Source organism: Pseudoliparis swirei, chromosome 2, assembly GCF_029220125.1.
Source record: "Pseudoliparis swirei isolate HS2019 ecotype Mariana Trench chromosome 2, NWPU_hadal_v1, whole genome shotgun sequence".
In the NCBI taxonomy this organism is placed as follows: domain Eukaryota; kingdom Metazoa; phylum Chordata; class Actinopteri; order Perciformes; family Liparidae; genus Pseudoliparis; species Pseudoliparis swirei.
Genome location: NC_079389.1, coordinates 20,335,587 through 20,352,542, shown reverse-complemented (window position 1 = coordinate 20,352,542; position 16,956 = coordinate 20,335,587). Strand labels below are relative to the sequence as shown.

General features: G+C 45.1%; 2 protein-coding genes across 2 annotated transcripts; both read left to right on the top strand.

Moving 5' to 3' along the window:
• Nucleotides 1–246: 246 nt before the first annotated feature.
• On the top strand, nucleotides 247–1,176 carry LOC130204074 (olfactory receptor 142-like). Its single transcript, XM_056430586.1, has one exon. It carries the CDS (start codon nucleotides 247–249, stop codon nucleotides 1,174–1,176), a length of 930 nt encoding a protein of 309 aa, XP_056286561.1.
• A 7,459-nt stretch (nucleotides 1,177–8,635) lies between these two features.
• LOC130202478 (olfactory receptor 154-like) lies at nucleotides 8,636–9,568 on the top strand. The gene has a single exon (XM_056428055.1). It carries the CDS (start codon nucleotides 8,636–8,638, stop codon nucleotides 9,566–9,568), a length of 933 nt encoding a protein of 310 aa, XP_056284030.1.
• The last annotated feature ends 7,388 nt before the right edge of the window (nucleotides 9,569–16,956 follow it).

The window sequence follows — 16,956 nt, the reverse complement described above, 5'->3', positions numbered from 1 at the left end:
TAATACTTTTTGAGTTATGCGAGTAACACGCATACAAATAAATCAATAAATACATGGCGATCAAAACATAACCTTCCGCATTTTCAATGCGAAGTTAACAAGTAGGAAATCTATTTCTGAATGCTGATTGGCTGCTTTGAATTCCCAAAGCCACCATGGCGATATATAAATAACTGTAAGTTGAAGGAGCAAACACTGGGTTTGGATGGACGTGCGTAACACAGGGCTAAAAGCAATGTTCTAACCATGATGCATAATGTTTCTCATGTAAGATTTTTCTTTCTTTCAGGTTTTAATGAAACGGTGAACTTCAAAGTTGCTCTCTTCTCTCTCACTTTCATGTCTTACTGTGTTGTTGTGCTGGTAAATGTTGCTCTAATTGTGATCATCATCTTGGATAAGAACATGCATGAACCAATGTATATTCTCTTGTGTACTTTCTGCATGAATGGACTTTATGGGACAACAAGTTTCTACCCCAAGATGCTCTGGGATCTGCTGTCTCCCATTCATGTAATCTCTTATTCTGAATGCATTGTTCAGGCTTTAGTGATGTACTCGTTTGCCTGCTGTGATCTTTCTATCCTCTCAGTCATGGCGTATGACAGATATGTGGCTATCTGTCGACCCCTGAAGTACCACTCTATTATGTCAAAGCAGAGAGTGTTACTGTTAGCCTGTTTTTCCTGGTTGACACCTTTTAGCATTTCTGCCATAAATATTATTCTTACATCCAGATTGAAGCTATGCAGCCCATATATTGACAGACTTTTTTGTATGAACTGGGTTATTGTGAAACTTGCTTGTTTCCCAACTGAAACTATTGTTAACAACATAGTTTCTTATGTAACAATAATCATTTACTTATTTCATGGTTTATTCATAGTTTGGTCCTACATGTATGTCATCAAAACGTGTGTCAATTCTTTAGAAAACAGAGCAAAGTTCATGCAGACATGTGTGCCACATTTAACCTCATTGCTCATTTTTCTTATTACTGCACTTTTTAGTGTCTTTAATACGCTGTTTGGTTCAACGCTCCCTCCAACGATTCAAAATGTTATTGCAATAGAACTTCTCATCATATCTCCCATGATGAATCCTCTTGTTTATGGCTTCAAATTGACCTTAATTCGCAACAGAATTCTAGGTGGTATTACTTTACAAATGAAATGATGAGTGCTCTCATATTATTTGTATTTTTAATTATTATCCTTGAAAATATGAACTTTGCATATGGCATACTTCTTTTTACATGTTTTGCCTTTAGCTAATGGTCTCGTTTAATTTACAGATTTGTCTGAGATGATCTTTGTAAACAAAATGATTTGCCTTACATATCTTTTGCTTTGCATTGAAAGTGTTTTGGATGTTAACTTGTCTTTAAGTTTCATTGGAGTGAAGAGTTAAATGTATGTAATTAAAGAAACAGAAACTTTTCATAATTTTAAGAACACATGTCAGTGTACAAAGGTCAAAAGACAGATATACTAAAGTAGAAAGGATGTGTATATAAATTATAGTAGTCGGCCTTTCAGACATGACAGAAATTACTCTCTTGAACACAAAAAGATGTATATGACATAAAGGCCAAAGGCAGAGGCGTTACCTGTATATTATTTTGGTTACATGATAACATGCAGAGTACATTATCTGCTGATAGCTAATGGTTAAATGTATCGTTTTCTATTATGTGTGTGCAAACTGTGCATATATGATGATCCTTAGACAATCAGATATCTGTTTGCACTAAATATTTTTGCACTTTTTATACTTACTTGCCTGTTTGAAATGTGTCATTTCATCAGTGAAACTCATGTCCTAATAAGTGGCACAATAAAGGAATAGAGGAAAGAGTATGTCTAACTTTTTAAAATCTAAGCAACCTTTTCTTTTAAGCTTTGTTGACTCACTAAAAGGAGGTATTTTTAATGATGAAATTGATGTTGATGTTTTAAATTTGTATACTTAATTTCAGTAAAAGTAGCAACTTATTTGTCTACTTTACAAAACACATATTCAATTCAATTCAGTTTATTTGTGTAGCCTAATTTCACAAATTACAAATTTGTCTCGGAGTGCTTTACAATCTGTACACATAGACATCCCTGTCCCAAAACCTCACATCGGATCAGGAACATTCATCCCTAAGGAGAGAAAAAAGAGGAGATAGGTGCTCAGTGCATCCTAAAACGTCCCCCGGCAGCTATAAGCCTATAGCAGCATATCAAGGGGCTGGACCAGGGCAAACCTGATTCAGCCCTAACTATAAGCTCTGTCAAAGAGGAAGGTCTTCAGTCTACTCTTAAACGAGGTGACTGTGTCTGCCTCCCGGACTGAAGGTGGAAGCTGGTTCCATAAAAGAGGAGCTTGATAACTAAAGGCTCTGGCTCCCATTCTACTTTTTAAGACTCTAGGAACTACAAGTAGTCTCGCATTTAGTGAGCGCAGCTCTCTAGTGGGGCAATATGGTACTACAAGCTGTTATGACCATGTATTTATATTATATCTTTTATATTGAATATCAACCATAACGCCAAAATATATTTTTACATATACATTTTCAAACATGGTTCTGGTACACTTCTTCCTTGCGTTTGTGATACATTGTTGGCTTTCAGTGATATCAGAAAGTTTTGTGCGACACAATTTTGGTTCATGTACAACTTGATAATGTTGTCACAACATTGATAGCGAAATCTTTTTATTTAAAAAAGAAATTGTAATAGTAAAAAATATTTTTGGGAAATGTATACATCTTTCTTCTGCTAACCACCCAACATTGCATAGTTTTAAAGTTCAGTATTTGTAGTTTTCTCTTATTTGCAGGAGAGTTAAAGAAAACTAAATTGTACTTTGGAGGGTAACGATCCCTACTCCGTGGTAATGACAGCCAATGGTGGTAAACAAGGATATCATCAGAAATTCAGCCCAGTTTTTGAACTGATGCAACTACTTATTACTATGATGTCAGGTGGAAGTCTGAAGTCTGTCCCTAGCACTGTCTTTTCAATCACCATTACCCCATGCACGTCTTTAGGACAGCAAGCTTGGATTGGTTGATGTCCACTGTGTATCTGTCATGTCTTTAGGCCAAGAAGGTATGACACTATGATCATCAAATATGACAGTGATCATCTCAAAAAGCTGAACATATTGGGGACAGTAGTCTGAGAGGAGTTTGATAGCAACCAATTATTTGGCAAAATTAGGCTTACTGGGATGGCAGAGGACAGTTTTAAAAAACAACCTTTTTGACCCTGGGGCCCAACTTTTAAAGTACAAAGTGGCCTGGGCCCATTCAAATAGTAACACCATATTGGTTTAACTAATTGTTGACAAAAAATAGTTTTTAATTTTAAATAAATCTTTATAAAATGGTCAAATTAATTAAATGTAAGTTCATCGAATTACATTTTTTTCTGATAAAAGAGGACTGCAGAGTTCTCGTCACGCTAAAGTTAGAGTGTGTAGACTGTGTGTAGACTTGTCGTGGTCTGAGTATCCTTGGTGCTGGTGGGGGAAACCCACGGGTAACGGCCCGGAAGCTGTTACAGTGGAGCCCAACGTGGCCCCCTGGAACCCAGCGCCTGGGATGGAGCCAGACCAGGCAGAGGAGCTGATGAGCAGCTTGGGGCAGATGCTGGCCCGAATAGAGGAGATGCGGCGGGCACAGGCGGAGGAGAACCGCCTGTTCCTCGAGACCCTCCAAAACCCGCCGGCGATGCGGCCAACTCCCGTTCGCCAGGAGCCGTTGGAGCTGCCGACCCCCGAGCCCCAGTACCCATTGGAGCTGCTGACCCCCGAGGTCCAGGACCCGTCGGAGCTGCCGACCTCCGAGCCCCAGGACCCGTCGGAGCTGCCGACCCCCGAGCCGTCGGAGCTGCCGACCCCAGAGCCCAGGACCCGTCGGAGCTGCCGACCTCCGACCCGGCGGAGCTGCCGAGGACCCCTGTTCCCTGTGACCCGTCGGTGGAAGGCCGACCCCGGGCCCCGGCGGCGGCGCCAGCTACCCCTGCTCCGTCTCCATCCCGGCCGGTGCCAACTCCCCGTCCCCCCGTCCCGGTCGACCCCAGAGCCCCCTCGTCCTGAGCCCGGTCCCACAGAGCCCCTCGTCCTGAGCCCGGTTCCCCAGAGCCCCCTCCTCCCGTGCCCGGTCCCCCAGAGCCCCCTCCTCTGCCCAAGCTCTCATGGGGGGGAGGGGGAGTAGGTTAGGCCGGATGGAGCCCCGGCCTAAATCAAGTGGTGGGGATATGTGGCAGCTGTCCCCAATCTGGCCTCGGCTGCTGGCTGGATGACAATCAGTCAGCTGCTCTGACTGTATGGCAATCAGTCAGCGGCCGATGCTGCTCATATAAAAAGGGCAGCAGAGCTGGAGGTAGGGCGGAGTGAGCAGAGGCGCAGGTCTGCGGTCTGCTGAGTGTTGTGTGCCGACAATTAAACATGTCTTCCAACGGAACCTTGTCGTGGTCTGAGTATCCTTGGTGCTGGTGGGGGAAACCCACGGGTAACGGCCCGGAAGCTGTTACAGACATGTTGCATCTCAATTAAAATCCCATCTCCACGAACCCTTCCAATCCGGCTTCCGCTCCAAACACAGCACTGAAACCGCCCTACTAAAAATCACAAATGACATACTTCTCTCTGCCGACTCTGGCTTCCTCACCATCCTCATCCTCCTAGACCTCAGTGCCACCATCAACCACTCCATCCTCCTCTCACGTCTCCATTACTCCGTTGGCATAACTGGCCCCGCCCTCTCCTGGTTCACCTCATATCTCTCAGACCGACATCAATTCATTGCCATAAACAACTGTAACTCCTCCACCTCCCCTGTCTCTCACGGTGTCCCTCAAGGGTCCGTGCTCGGTCCCCTCCTCTTCATCATCTACATCCTTCCCTTTGGACAAATCATCCGTCGTCATGGTCTCAATTTCCACTGCTACGCCGACGACACCCAACTCTACCCATCATCCAAGACCATCACCTCAGTCACCCACTCCACTCTCACCACCTGTCTAACCGAAATAAAATCATGGATGCAACAGAACTTTCTCAAACTCAACTGCAACAAATCTGAAATACTCATAATCGGCCCTAACTCCCTCACCCGCTCCGCCCAGACCATCTCTCTCAATATCGATGGCTCCGTCGTCACCCCCTCCACCCAGGTCCGCAACCTCGGCGTCATCCTTGACCCCACCCTCCCTTTCCTCCCCCATGCCAACCACGTCACCAAAACCGCCTTCTTTCATCTCAGGAACATCGCACGACTCCGGCCCTCCCTGTCCCCTGCCACCATTGAAATCCTCATCCACGCCCTCATAACATCAAGACTTGATTACTGCAACAGCATCCTCTACGGCTCCCCCAACAAAATCATCAATACACTTCAATGTGTCCAGAACTCTGCCACCCGTCTGCTCACCTCCACCAGACGCTTTGAACACATCACCCCGGTCCTACACCACCTCCACTGGATAGACTTCAAGCTTCTACTGATCACCTACAAAGCCCTAAACAACATGGCCCCTCCCTCTTTCAGACCTCCTCCCCCTCCACGCTCCAACCCGTTGCCTCAGGTCCGCGAGCACAACAGCTCTGAAGACCATCAGGACCAAGGGCCGGACCTGGGGGCCTTCTCGACAGCTGCACCCCCCTCTGTACGCTCTCCCCATCCACATCCGTCAGGCTCCCACCCTACCATTATTTAAGCAAGCCCTCAAAACACACCTCTTCCAACTCACTTTCACCTGTTAATCCTTTACCTCGATAGGACTCATACAGCTTCCCCAGTTTGTTTTCCTTGCTTTATGTTACTGTTCCTGTTTGTTCGTCTTGTCTGCTTTTATTTTGTTTTGTTCTGTTTGTCTCTTGTTCCCTGTAAAGCGTCTTTGGGTATTTAGAAAAGCGCTATAGAAGTCTGAATTATTATTATTATGAATAATAAATTGTCGGTCTGCATGGTTCTTTAAGGCTGGAGTTAGAGCATTAACGTTAACGTTGCTTGGTTGGATTGTGGGGACAGGTTGGTTTACTGTGGGCCTCTTCTCAGAAGGAGCAGGTATGGTCGTCTCAGTAAGGAGAGTATATCTCTCCCATCTACACCTTTGGGGAGAGGGTTGAAGGTGGTGGCTGGTTTAAGGGTGATGGATGGTGGGGCGACTAGAGACAGGCTGCGGTGAACATTGGGGCATTGTTTTTTACGATGTTTATGGTGAACAGATGGGATGGTTCTGTAAGGGTCTGTTCTGTGTCTACTCTGTCTCCTCGGTGTCTATTGTGTCTTCTCTGTCTCCTTGATCGTTTCATTCCCTGCACCTGTCCTCAGCCACTCTCGTCTCGTTACCGTCTCATGTCGTACACCTGTTTTCCCTCCTATTGTGCCACTCTTTCCCTTGTCTGTGGCTGGATTGTTGTCTTTTTTCCGTCATCCTGTGTTTCGTGAGTTTACCTGATACTGCCTGCCCTGAACCCCGATTCTCTGCCTGTCCCTTTTTGGACTTTGTTGTGTTTTTGTTGTAACCTGTTTTTTTGCCTCATTAAAGAGCGCCTTTCTGTTATTGAAGCTTCGATCCGGCTTGTTTCTCTGCGCATGAGCTCCTGCACCTCGCTACCTGTGACGTAGCCCTGACAGGTTCACAATGAAGCTCGCAATTCAGGGTAGATCTGTCATGTGTTGTCGCAGCGAGAGAGGACCCAAATGCCGACACAACTTCCTGACCAATATTTAAATCTGAATTACAGCTAACACAGGACCACAAACACGAACCAAACGGTACGAAGCCACACTGGGAATGATACGAACAGGGTTTAAATACACAGGCAGGCGGAGGAGATTGGACAACGGGGAACGAGACACAGGTGGACACAATGAGGGCGGGGCCAGCAATCACACAGAAGGAAACAATCAGGGCCAGGGCAGACAATCACAGGGAGACGACACAAGGACTTCAAAATAAGACCCAAAACAAGACAAAGTCCGGGTCATGACAAGATCAAGTTGCAAAAATCTGAAGATTTAACTTGTAGTCTTGTGTTCCCTGGTATGTTTCTTAATTGGACCAGAAGTGAGTTAGCTTTTAAAAAACTGACCTATTTTTAAGGTTTCTGTACGAATTAACATACCCAAACTAAAAAGGGTGTATCTCTGCAACCACAAAGGCTATTTCAATAATATTGGTGTTGTAATAAAGGCAACACATGTGAGCTTTTGTTCATATGTATTCGTATATATGTTACTGGTTATGAGTAAATAAAGATGAAATGCAGCAAAAATAGAAGTTTCAGGTTAGCCTCGGGGAAAAAAGCACTTTCAGGATGATTATCTCTCTGTCAACAGTCTCTCTGCAAAGTTTAACTTGGAAAAGGGAAGCAGAAAAAAAGTTAGTGTTAAGTTAATGGAGTTTAGGCGAGGTCTCTAAAATGGGCATATGGGCTCATGTGAGCACCATCTGTTCCATTTGAATGTTCTTGTGTACCAAACCATATATTTCACATGTATATTACTTATGTCCCAGTATGTCAAACTAACGACATGATTGGTTGAAGATGAGGTCAATCACCGATAAGGTCCCCATGTACTTCAAGCAGGCGGTACTTGTCTTGGCCTGTGTGAAGGCCTGAGATGAGCTGCTCTTCTTCCATAGAGACTATGAAAGTGACATCTGATTGGATAAAAGCTCTCGTTAAAATAAATTGGATGGAAGCACAGCAACAGAGGAAGACAATAGTGCAATAATAAAATAAAAATTAAGATTTGTAAAATTATTATTAGAAAATAGCTTTAACTTTGTAATTATGTTTAGGCCTTCAGAGAAGGCTTAGAAAGCCCGGACGGCCAGCCACTGCAATCGGCATGGTAGTTTTTTTTTTAATGCTAAAAACTGAGGAACCCACCATCTGAACTCCAGATTAACTTGAATAATTATACATATTTCAACGACAAAAAATAAGTCCAATTACATTGTTCCTTTAGGTTTAATGCATCGCTCACACAGTAGATTTGTTTATATGCGTGTGTTCTAACTCCTGTATGCCAATGGAAAAAGCGGTTTTATTGTGAATGCTAAAACCTGAGGAACCCACCACCTGAACTCCAGATTGACTGTAATAATTACCTTCGCATTGAAAATGCGGAAGGTAATGTTTTGATCGCAGTGTATTTATTTATTTATTTATTTGTATGCGTGTTACTCGCATAACTAAAAACGTATTAAACCGAATCGCATGAAATTTGATGGGATGATTGGTTATTATCCGGGGACCATTTGATTAGATTTTGGGATCGATCGGGTCAAAGGTCAAGGTTAAGGTCATGAAAAGGTCAAAATCTTCTTTTTACCATAGCACGGTCAATTTTTATCCAATTGGCATGCAACTAATGCCAAAATGTTCATAAATACAAAAATATTTCAATTACAATGTTCCTTTAGGTTTAATGCATCGCTCACACAGTAGATTGCAGCATACTAAAACAAGGAGGAAACTTGTTACTGAACGTTGGTTGGCTGGTTTGAATTCCCAAAGCTCATGTGTGGCTGTAGTAAGACATGATAATAACTGGAAGATGAAGGAGCAAACACTGGGTTTGGATGGACGTGCGTAACACAGGGCTAAAAGCAATGTTCTAACCATGATGCATAATGTTTCTCATGTAAGATTTTTCTTTCTTTCAGGTTTTAATGAAACGGTGAACTTCAAAGTTGCTCTCTTCTCTCTCACTTTAATGTCTTACTGTGTTGTTGTGCTGGTAAATGTTGCTCTAATTGTGATCATCATCTTGGATAAGAACATGCATGAACCAATGTATATTCTCTTGTGTACTTTCTGCATGAATGGACTTTATGGGACAACAAGTTTCTACCCCAAGATGCTCTGGGATCTGCTGTCTCCCATTCATGTAATCTCTTATTCTGGATGCCTTGTTCAGGCTTTAGTGATGTCCATATTTATCTGCAATGATCTCTCTATTCTTGCAGTCATGGCGTATGACAGATATGTGGCTATCTGTCGACCCCTAGAGTATCACTCTATTATGTCAAAGCAGAGAGTGTTACTGTTAGTCTGTTTCTCCTTGTTAACACCTTTTTGCATTTCTGCCATAAATATTATTTTTATATACAGATTAGAGCTATGCAGCCCATATATTGACAGACTATATTGTGTAAATTTGATTATTGTGAAACTTGCTTGTTTCCCAGCTGAGACAATTGTTAACAGCATAGTTGCATATATAACCATACTTATTTACTTATTTCATGGTGTATTCATAGTTTGGTCCTATGTGTATATCCTCAAAAATTGTGTCAATTCTTTAGAAAACAGAGCAAAGTTCATGCAGACATGTGTGCCACATTTAACCTCATTGGTCATTTTTCTTGCGACGATACTACTTGATGTCTTTAATATGCGGTTTGGTTCAAATCTCCCTCCATCCATTCAAAATATTATTGCAATAGAACTTCTCATCATACCTCCCATTATGAATCCTCTTGTTTATGGCTTCAAATTGACCTTAATTCGCAAAAAAATTTTAGCTTGTTTTACTTTTCAAATAAAAAAATGAGGAACTCAAAAGCATGTAATAACATGTTCTGCCTTTAGATAATGGTCTATTTCAATTTAAAGATTTGTCTGAGATGATCCATGTAAGTAAAATAGTTTGTCTTAAATATATTTAGCTTTGCATTGAAAGCTTTTCAGATGTTCACTTGTCTTTAAGTTTCATTAGAGTGAGGAGTTAATCATATGTATATGTATAACATGAAACTTTTCATTATATTTTAAGGACATTTGTCAGTATCAAACATGACAGGTGAAATTGCTATCTGCTTAAAAAAAAGATGTACATTACATTAAGGCCAAAGGCAGAGGAGTAACCTGTACTGCATGATATCTGCTGATAGCTAATGGTTGAATGAATAGTTTTGTATTATACATATCTGATTATCCATGTACAATCAGATATCATTTTGCACTAAATATCTTTGCTTTTTTTATGTTAACTTGCCTGTTTGAATGTTCTTAACATTCATGTTCTTTACTTTGTTTCCCCCTTGTATATTTAGTTTCCTCTGTATATTTAGTATTTTAGTTTAGTATTTAGTATTTAGTATTGTTATTGTGTTTTATTTTTATTAATGCTCTAACGTGCACCGCTGCTGTGATCCTGAAATTTCCCGACTGTGGGACTAATAAAGGATTATCTTATCTTATCTTAACTGTATCATTTAATCGGTGAAACTCATGTCCTAATGAGTGGGACAATAAAAAAATAGAGGAAAGAGCATTTCTACTTTTCAAATCCAAGCTGCCTTCTCTTATTGACATTTTAAGCTTTGTTGACTCACTAAAGGTTGTCATTTTTTCATGATGAAATTGATGTTTTACATTTAAGTAAAAGTAGCAACCTATTTAATTGTCTACTTTACAAAACACATATGAGAATATATTTATATCATATCTTTTATCTTGAATTTTAACCATAATGTCATGTTATCACTGTTTAGTACAAACAAACAAATTGTGCGGAGAGAGACTCCAGAATCCAATGATGTTAAATAACAAGTATTTAATAAAAAGTATTTAATAACAACAGTTGCTTATATGTTGCGCTCACGTGGCGAGGAATCTACAGAGTAAGAGCAACTCTCTGTTAATAGTTAGCCTTCTATCGTATCAATGTGAAAGGACAATATCGCGTCGATCAAAGGTTTCGATGGGTTGAATACACTTCAGCCGCTAGGCTTATGGCCTCTGTTGTGGCAGTATTTCTTCCTTTAACAATACATTTTGACTAATCTCTTAACCTGATGCATATAAACTTGTATTTCTTCTATCCGACTGCTGGTGAGATGCCACAGGATACTCACACACTGGATCTCAGTGATCAAACACCCACAGAAGACAAAGAGTTTGGGTCAGAGTTCACTTCACGTAGATTTATTTGTCACCAACAGTTTCACAAATAAACCTGAGCTGGGTCCGGTATGAAAGACAACAACCTCCATCCACATCTGTTTTTCCCAACTCTCGAATAAACATATTGACATTATTTATAACATCACACTCAATGCGTGTGCCGCCTCCGTCCACTCCCTCATTTCATATTTTTTCGGCACTCCAACCCCATTTCAAGCCGGTTACTTTAAGGAATGTGGAGGTCCTTGCTGCCGTCCCCCTCTCGTCACTTCTCTTATCGTTAGTTGGTCTAGGCCAGGGGTGGGCAAACTTTTTGACCTGCAGGCCACAATCCGTTCTAAAATGTGACAGAGGGGCCGGGCCAGGAGCATTTGGACACGCAATGTAATTTATTAAACCTGGAGATTGCGTCTGTTTTTTATACATTTCAATTTAAGGTGCAAAGTTAAAGTAATCAACATTTACTGGAAAGAGATCAATGCTCACTTTCAACACTCAAAACAAATTATTACCCAACGAAATACTCAAGCTCAATAATTTCTAATTGTTTTAAACCCCGCAAAATAATGGACGGATTGTCCTGAGAGATAGACTGTATTAAATATCCTGCCTGCAGCAGAAACTAGAAAAGGGTCTTTAATCCTCGTGTTGCCTTTACTCAGAAATCATACACCCTGCGTCCTGGGGTCAAACTGGAGCCTTGCGCACACACAAACACACACACACACACACAACTACACACACACACACACACACACACACACACACACACACACACACACGGCAGAGGCGATAGAGGGGACCCTAAGCATCGGCACACGTCGGGCAGTATGCCAGCGTGCAGCCCTTGCAGATGTACTTGTTGCACCCGTTGCACACGGTGTATGTTTTAGAGTCCTTCTTCCAGGGGCAGATCTGACACCTTTCGCTTACTGGCCACCCCGCGCGGCACGGCGGCGGTCTCGGAGGACAAGGAGGAGGAGGGCGAGGCCGAGGCTTCGCACGCTCCTGCGGCGGCGTCAGAGGAGGAGGAGGAGGAGGCCACCCGGGCAGCTTTGGCGACAATGGCGGCGGACGCCTCCGTGCGCGGCAGACGGGAGCGTCTCTCCATGAACGGAGCGGCGAGCGCCTTTCCCAGCAGCTCGAGAAACACCCTCCTCTTGTTGCGTTTGCCGGGCATCCAGTCGGGGTGGACCTCTCGCCATATCACAAAGGCGTCGTAGGCAGACACGTCGAGCATGTTGTGGAAGACGACCAGGGGCCAGCGGGCGGTCATCCTTCGGCAGCTGTAGGTCCCGACGACCTTGTCGAGGTTGTCCACGCCGCCCTTGTTGCGGTTGTAGTCCAGGACGACGAGGGGCTTGGCGTCGGCGCGGTCGCTGACGTCGCCCCGTGCGTGCCTGGTGCTTTTTTTGCCGCTCTTTTTCGGCAGGTAGGAGACGAGCGTGGCGTCGGGCGTGAAGGCAAACATTGACGAAAAGACGGGTCTCTGGCCGCACGCGAGCAGCGCGGCCGGCAGCTCGGGCTTGTTCTTTCTCACCGTGCCGACCACGGTGTTGTTCCTGAGCAGCGGCGCCACCCACGTGTCCCAGACCTCCCTCACGGCCCGCCAGTTTGTCGGTCGCGCGTCTCTCGCCTCGCGTCTCGCGGTCGTCAAAGCGCAGCAGTCTCGACCACGAGTGAAAGCGTTTGAGCGGCATCGTGGTGCGGAAAACGGCCCTGCCGCTCTCGGCGTCCCAGACTGGCGAGGGCCTCGCCCCGGGACCTGTACACGCCCGCCAAGATCAGCAGGCCCATGTAGGCGCGCAGGTCGGTCTCGTCCATCCCTTTTCAGCCGTCGCCGTATTTTCGCGAGCCCTCCAGATTCGTCATCTCCAGGACGATCCTTTCCACGGCCGGCGTGACAAACATGCGGAACGTCGAGGCCGCGTCCCGGGCGTGCGACATTGCGTATGCCGTGGGCCCCAAAGCGAAGGCGGGCGGAGCGTTTCCCGGCGCCGGGCATCCCGCTCTGTCGTACGGCGCCGAGGACCACGATATTTCACCGTTTTTCGACAGCAAGGTCCGTCTTTTGCCTCAAGAAGCGGCGGCGGCGGCGGCGTCTGCTGCTGCTTCTTCTTCTTCTTCATCTACTTCTTCATCTACTTCTTCTTCGTCTACTTCTTCGTCTACTTCTTCTTCTTCTTCTTCTTCTTCGTCTTCTTCTTCTCCTTCTCCTCCTCCTGACGGTTGACGGACCAACATTTCGACATCCTGAATTCTGGGGAAACGACTCGCGGTCGCGATGGATTTGGCAGAGCGGTGGTCCTCTCCTCCACCGCTACAGCCTTCTCGTTCTCGTTCGTATCGTTCCGTTCCTCCGGTTCCTACTCCCGAAGGGGACGCGTCGCGCGCCGGGTCGACGACCCGACCATCGGCGAAACGAGGCGCCGTCGCGACGTCTTTGCGGCGAGGACGACCGCTACCGCCTTTTTCTTCTGCTTCTTCTTCTTCTCCTCCTACTCGTTCTTCTCGTCATTCTCGTTTGTCTCGTTCCGTTCCTCCGGTTCCTACGCCCGAAGGCGACGCGTCTTTGCGGCGAGGACGACCGCGAGGACGACCGCTACCGCGTTCTTCTAATGACGGCGAAGCGTCGCGCGCCGGGTCCACCAGCATTTTGACAATCTGACTTCTGGTGAATCTACGCGCCGTCATGATGACTTTTGGCACTAGCAGCAGCGAGCAGGAGCAGCGAGCAGGAGCAGAGAGCATTAGCAGAGGCGAGCAGAGGCAGTAGCAGCAGCAGCAGCAACAAGCAGCAAGCGGGAGAAGCAGCAGCGAGCGGCAGCAGCAGAGGCGGCAGCACACCACCGGGCACCAAAGACGGCGTTAGTAGTACACACGTCGAGTCGTTATTTTGATCCTCCTCTGTTCTCTCCTGAAGGGTTCTTCCCTTTGACCCCCTGAAGGGTTATTTGGGAGTTTTTCCTGATCCGATGTGAGGTCAAAGGTCAGGGATGTCTATATGTACAGATTGTAAAGCACTCAGAGACAAATGTGTAATTTGTGAAATTGGGCTCTACAAATAAACTGAATTGAATAAATGAATAAATGAGGAAAACCAAATTTTGTATTCCCGTCTTTTGAGTAAAAATGATGTGTCTGTCACACATTCACCAAAATGATAAAGATGCGACTGAGAAATGACTTCATATTGCAGATAAAGTTTCATGGGGAGTGTGCAAATAAAAAATGACCATTACATTTTTTTTATTTATAAATATGTATTGTACATAATAAAAAAAAATCTACATTATATACATGTTGAGAAATAGAAAACAACTATTGACACAGACTATTTACAATATGGCTTCACTATAATAATATGTCATCGTGTCACGAGACCTCTCTACTGGCCGGGCAGGTGGAGCTGCAGGTGGAGCTGTAGGTGCTGGTGAATCCTCTCTGTAAAATACAATACTAGTCAGCACCGCGCGCACGTTACGGACACCGTGACGGACACCGGGACGGACACCGTGACACGTAACGTGTAGTAAAGACTCTTACCTGGTCCAAGTGGCTCTCTTCTGGCTGCGTGTTCCTCCTCGTGGCTCCGCAGCTCCTCCTCCAGGCTCCGCGCTGCTTGCCAAAATCACTGCGGCTGTTTCTAAATGAGCCTCACCTGTGTGGTGGGCGGGTCCTTTGTGATTTACTGAGTGTTCATTGGTTGTTTTCTTCGCAAAATGTTGACAGACAAACGGATTGACAAATCACGGTGAAGGGTTTCGTGTGACGAGTACTTTCCGCGCCAACGCACACCGGAAGTAAACAAAGTCGCGATTTGGACAAGTTCGGCGGGCCGGATTAAAAAGCCTAACGGGCCGGATGTGGCCCGCGGGCCGTAGTTTGCCCATGTCTGGTCTAAGCATTCCGGCCCTTGCTCTCCAGTCTCCTCTCTACTGGTTAATACTGGAACAACACAAGGCCACTGTGTTTATCTATGTCAGGCGTTCTTGTAACTAATCTTCATGGCGAGAGATGTGTATGCCTCTAGGTCATCTGTGCAGTTGTAATTTAACCCTAATATAACATTATGACAAAGTTTACCACACCGCTACTTTATATGTTGTGGAAACACACAATTTAAAACATTTTATCCACCACACCTCTACATTGGTTAGTTTCGATAGTATGCAAATACCAGCTGGTGGGCGATAAGAACATTTTCCTTCAGCACATACTGTGCAGGCTGTAAGATTGGCCCTAGTATCCGTCTCCATGGATGGCCACCAGAAATGTCTCTTCAGAAGAGACAGGGTACGGTCTATTCCAGGATGGCAGGCGAAACGGAAAGTGTGCACCCACTGGAAGACCTGAGAGCGGACAGAGTCAGGAACAAATTAATAATCGTGGGGACCGTTACCTGGGTCAGTCTTTGTCCTTTGAGCCTCCCTAACTTTGGACTCAATCTCCCAGGCAACCGCAGCAACAACACAAGTTGGAGGAAGGATAGTGTCCTGACTGGATGGAGACTCCTCTGAGACAAACTGTCGAGAGAGTGCATCGGGTGAGACATTTCTGGAGCCAGCCTGATAGGTCAGTGTAAAGTTAATGCGCCCAAAAAATAATGCCCACCGGGCCTGACAGGAGCTGAGACGTTTGGCTGACTGGATATAGGCCAAGTTCTTATTTTCAGTCAAAACAATAAAGGGTCGCTCTACTCACTCAAGCCAGTGCCTCCACACCTCCAGTTTGTCACGGTCTTGATCTTCTATCAGTCCGCCCTTACCTGCCCACTCTCAATAATGTACCCCAGAAAGCCGACTAAACAGGAGTGTAACTCACATTTCTTGGTTGTCACGGGTTTGTCATGGGGTAAGGTCTCAGGTGCAGAGAAACAGGCTGGACTCCAGGTTTGAGTGAAACAAAAAACACTTTACACTATGAGACAGAAATAAAGACAACAATGAGACAGGAGACAGGAGACAAGGGAAAGACTGGCACAATATATAGAGGGGAAAACAGGTGTACAAGATTATAGAATCAGGGAAGCAGGAGTGGCTGAGTGCAGGTGAAGAGAATGAAATAATCAAGGATACATGAGTGGCTGAGGGCAGATGTAGGGAATGAATAATCAATACACAGGAGACACAGAGGAGACAGGAGTGGCTGATGGCAGGTGCAAGGAATGAACAATCAAGACAGAGGAGACAGGAGAAACGGAACAGGGCGTTACATATTTACAATGGTGTGTTGAAACCCGTCTTCCATTCATCCCCCTCCCTGATTTTGACCAGGGGGTAGGCATTCCGGAGATCCAGCTTAATGAAGACGGTTGCACCCTGGAGTTGCTCAAAAACAGAGTTTATTGGCTGGTAAGTAATACTTGTTTTGTAATGGTTATATTGTTCAACCCACAAAAGTCAATACAGAGTCACAGGGAGTGGTCCTTCTTGAAAACAAAAGAATCCAGCACCAACAGAGGATGAGAATGGTCTGATGATACCAGCAGTCAGTGACTCCTTGATATACTTCTCCTTGGCCTCCCTCTCTGGACAGCATAAGATATCGAGCCTGCTGGTTGGAAGAGGAGCACCGGAGAGGAGATCAATGGCATCAATGGGGGCAAGGAGACAACTAGGTCTTTACTGAACACGACACCGAGATCGTGATACTCAACAGTTATGGTGGACAGATCAGGAGGCTGAGAGCTGGATGGTGATACTGCAGCATGTGTATTGGGGACAGGGCTGACTGCAAGCATGAAGAGTGGCAAAATGAGCTCCAGCCACGGACACTTCCTGTCAACCAGTCGACGTGTGGGTTGGGGGCAGAGATTATGTTTCACTGTGGTTGCCAGACAGAAAAATGGACACAGGAGCTGAGCGATGGGTGACTGAAGCAATAGCCCTGCCATCTAAAGCGATAGCTGTGAGGGGGGTTTCTAATTGTTCGAAGGGAATGCCAGACTGGAGGGCCATTTCTCTGTCAAGAAAACTATCCTCCGCACCAGAGTCGACAAGAGCTAGGAGAGACAAAGAGAGTTGCTTGGAT